The sequence below is a fragment of the Gavialis gangeticus genome, unplaced genomic scaffold (assembly GCF_001723915.1).
Source record: "Gavialis gangeticus isolate Ggan-Ray unplaced genomic scaffold, GavGan_comp1, whole genome shotgun sequence".
Taxonomy (NCBI): domain Eukaryota; kingdom Metazoa; phylum Chordata; order Crocodylia; family Gavialidae; genus Gavialis; species Gavialis gangeticus.
In genome coordinates, this window is record NW_017729029.1 from 55,020,669 (window position 1) to 55,023,271 (window position 2,603).

Consider the following 2,603-nt stretch of genomic DNA (forward strand, 5'->3'; position numbering starts at 1 on the left):
ATCAATTTTGAATTCAAGTACTGCTTACGTGCCTTCTGCTGCTTCATATAATACCAGCCTTTCTTGGACAAGCCAGTAAATCTCATTGTGTCTCACATGTTCCTTGGCCTTTTTAAACCAAGGCAGACTTGTAAATATAAAGTGAAATATTGAACATTGACTTCTTTACAAATCTACTATAATATCTAAAAGAGTGGGGAAGCCTACTCTGAAAGTTATCTAGCAAACTATATAGCCTTTCTGAACACGAGGATTTCTTTTACTTTCTCTGAGTTGGGAGCCAGTTGCTTTTATTGCTCTGCTAAGCTACTTAGATGGATGCAGTCACTAAAATTTCAATCCATTTCCTGATATAAATCTTTGTACAATTTGATTCCAGATCCAGGGAATTATTCGCCCACATGCCATTATCATCCTCCCCAATACTAACGGAACAGAACTTTTACTCACCTATGAAGATGAAGGAGTCTACATTGATATATATGGGCACTTCACAAAAGAAACTGTTTTACAGTGGGGGGAGATGCCAGCATCTGTAGGTATGTATTAAAAATAACACTTAGTTCAATGTAAGATTCAGCTCTATGAAACCTTGAGTTCTCTATTAGCTTTTCATCCATCTAAAAGCGTTTGTATGGCACATTAAGCAATTTCTGGGCAAAACAGATGGCTAAGGCACAGAAAGATTTATGTGCGTTTCTGTAGATGCGTATGACAAGCCCATGATTTTATATAAAGCTCTCTGCATTTGGACCTGAGTTTGGGTCTGAGTTTATATTCATTTCATAGTGTTTATTCCATAAAGGGTTTACTGCACAGGCAGAGATTGCTTAGAAGAATGCAGCCTTCCAACAGGTTTTTATTTTTTCTTGTACCTGGTATTCATTTAAGTGAGTTACAAAGAGGAAAAAAGTACTGGTTCTAGAGTCCTCCACTTAAAAAAAAAGTCATGCTATGTAGAACATACGATAATTTAATAGATCAGTGAACATAACGTCTTCTTATTGGTCCTTTAACTATGTCATCCCCCATTCAGAATACAGCAGATCAGAGAGAGCACTCTCAACAGGCTCTCACTGTTCCCCATTTCCATCTGGTCTTCTAAATGCTGCAAATCAAGGTTCCTTTTTAGTCAGACATTTTCTTTCATTGAGTTTCCAATTGTTATTGATGGGGCTACAAACAAAGAAAAGCTGCACATGGCAGGTTTTTGTATCTGTGAACTTCACCTAGCGTTTTCTGGCTTTCCATGACCCTGCCTTTATAAAGGGCGGGGGAGCTGCATGCAAACCACAGTAAAACCAACCCTGGCAACAGTTCATTGCAGGCCATAAGGACAGATTTGAGCATCATGATCCTGATTCTCTGCACATTTCCAGTTGGGTAAATCTGGAGTGATTCCACTGAAGTCAGTAGAGCCAGTTCAAAACCAGGGTAAGGAAAGGCTCATCTTTTCCAGCTGCTGTTGAGAGCATGGAGCATATCTCTGTCTTGAACTCTGATCTCTGTGTGGCACCTAATTTGTTGCCTCCACAGCTCTGAACAGCAAAATCAATATATTTCTGTTATGGAACTATGTTCCTTTTCTGTATACTAAACCATATTTTCTTTCTCCTCTTAATTTTCCAACCCAAATCCAGAGCTGCAGAGTATATTTAAAACAACTAAAGTACATTTGTCTCTATACTGCCTGAATCTTTAATGGCCTTGAATATATGAAGTTACCCATCTCACAGTCTAAAGTAAGGAGCACAGTGTGAAATAATCAACTATGAAAGAACCATTATCCAGGAAGGTTAAAAAAAGAAAAGTTGTAACAGTGAGTGTTACATCTAATTGGCAACTGAATTGAAAAATGAGTTGGGAGGGGAGAACAGCCTGCAGAAAACATTGTGGCACTGGAAATACTATCCTGAATAGGCACAGCAAGCTCTTAGGTAGGGCATAGTATTAAGATTGCTTTATAAACCGTAACAATTTATTCAAAGTGAGGTTGGCATATATCTGATCTCCTTAAATATTTAAGCTCTAGTTTGCCTTCCTACACAGGCATAATTGATTTGTACTCATCTTTTTCCCTTTGGGAAGGAGCAGAAATTTCAGACTGGCTTTGTTTACCTTCTGTACTGCCCAGAATTGTCCCTGATCTCATGTTTAATGATCTTTAAACAGAGATCAAGTTGCAACTATCATAAAATTTTCCACTTGCCTAATTTTATTATATGTTATGTGCTAACAATAGGCTTGGTACTTGATAACTAGCTAAGACACAGCACTTGTTCTAAAGTTCAGATAAGTTTACATAGGAAGCTCTGGAGACATGTGTAAGGTATGGAAATGATTTGTAAGGAGCAAGGGGCTTTGTGGCCTTTCACTAGAATGGTTAGCATAAATAACTAGTCAGATGTTGTATTCTGAAACCACAGGATCTGTAGATTTGAGCACCAGCCAGGGACAGAAATTACACATACACTAGGTAAGTGATCAGAAACTAGTTCAAATCTGTAACACAACAGGGCTAGGGACAGACATTAAAAAGCCTGAGCCTGGGTTGATTTAGTCTTTGCAAGTTAGTCTAACCTGGCTAGGCTGAACCAGTTTGT

General features: G+C 38.3%; 1 protein-coding gene across 3 annotated transcripts in view; it reads left to right on the forward strand.

Annotated features, from left to right (window-relative positions):
* The window catches only part of NRK (Nik related kinase), a 151,919-nt gene that overhangs the window by 137,751 nt on the left and 11,565 nt on the right, over window positions 1–2,603 (forward strand). For all 3 annotated transcript variants that reach the window (XM_019521629.1, XM_019521628.1, XM_019521627.1), the window contains one exon: window positions 380–539. In XM_019521629.1, coding sequence (XP_019377174.1) covers window positions 380–539 — 160 coding nt within the window. The remainder of the gene's footprint in view (window positions 1–379; window positions 540–2,603) is intronic.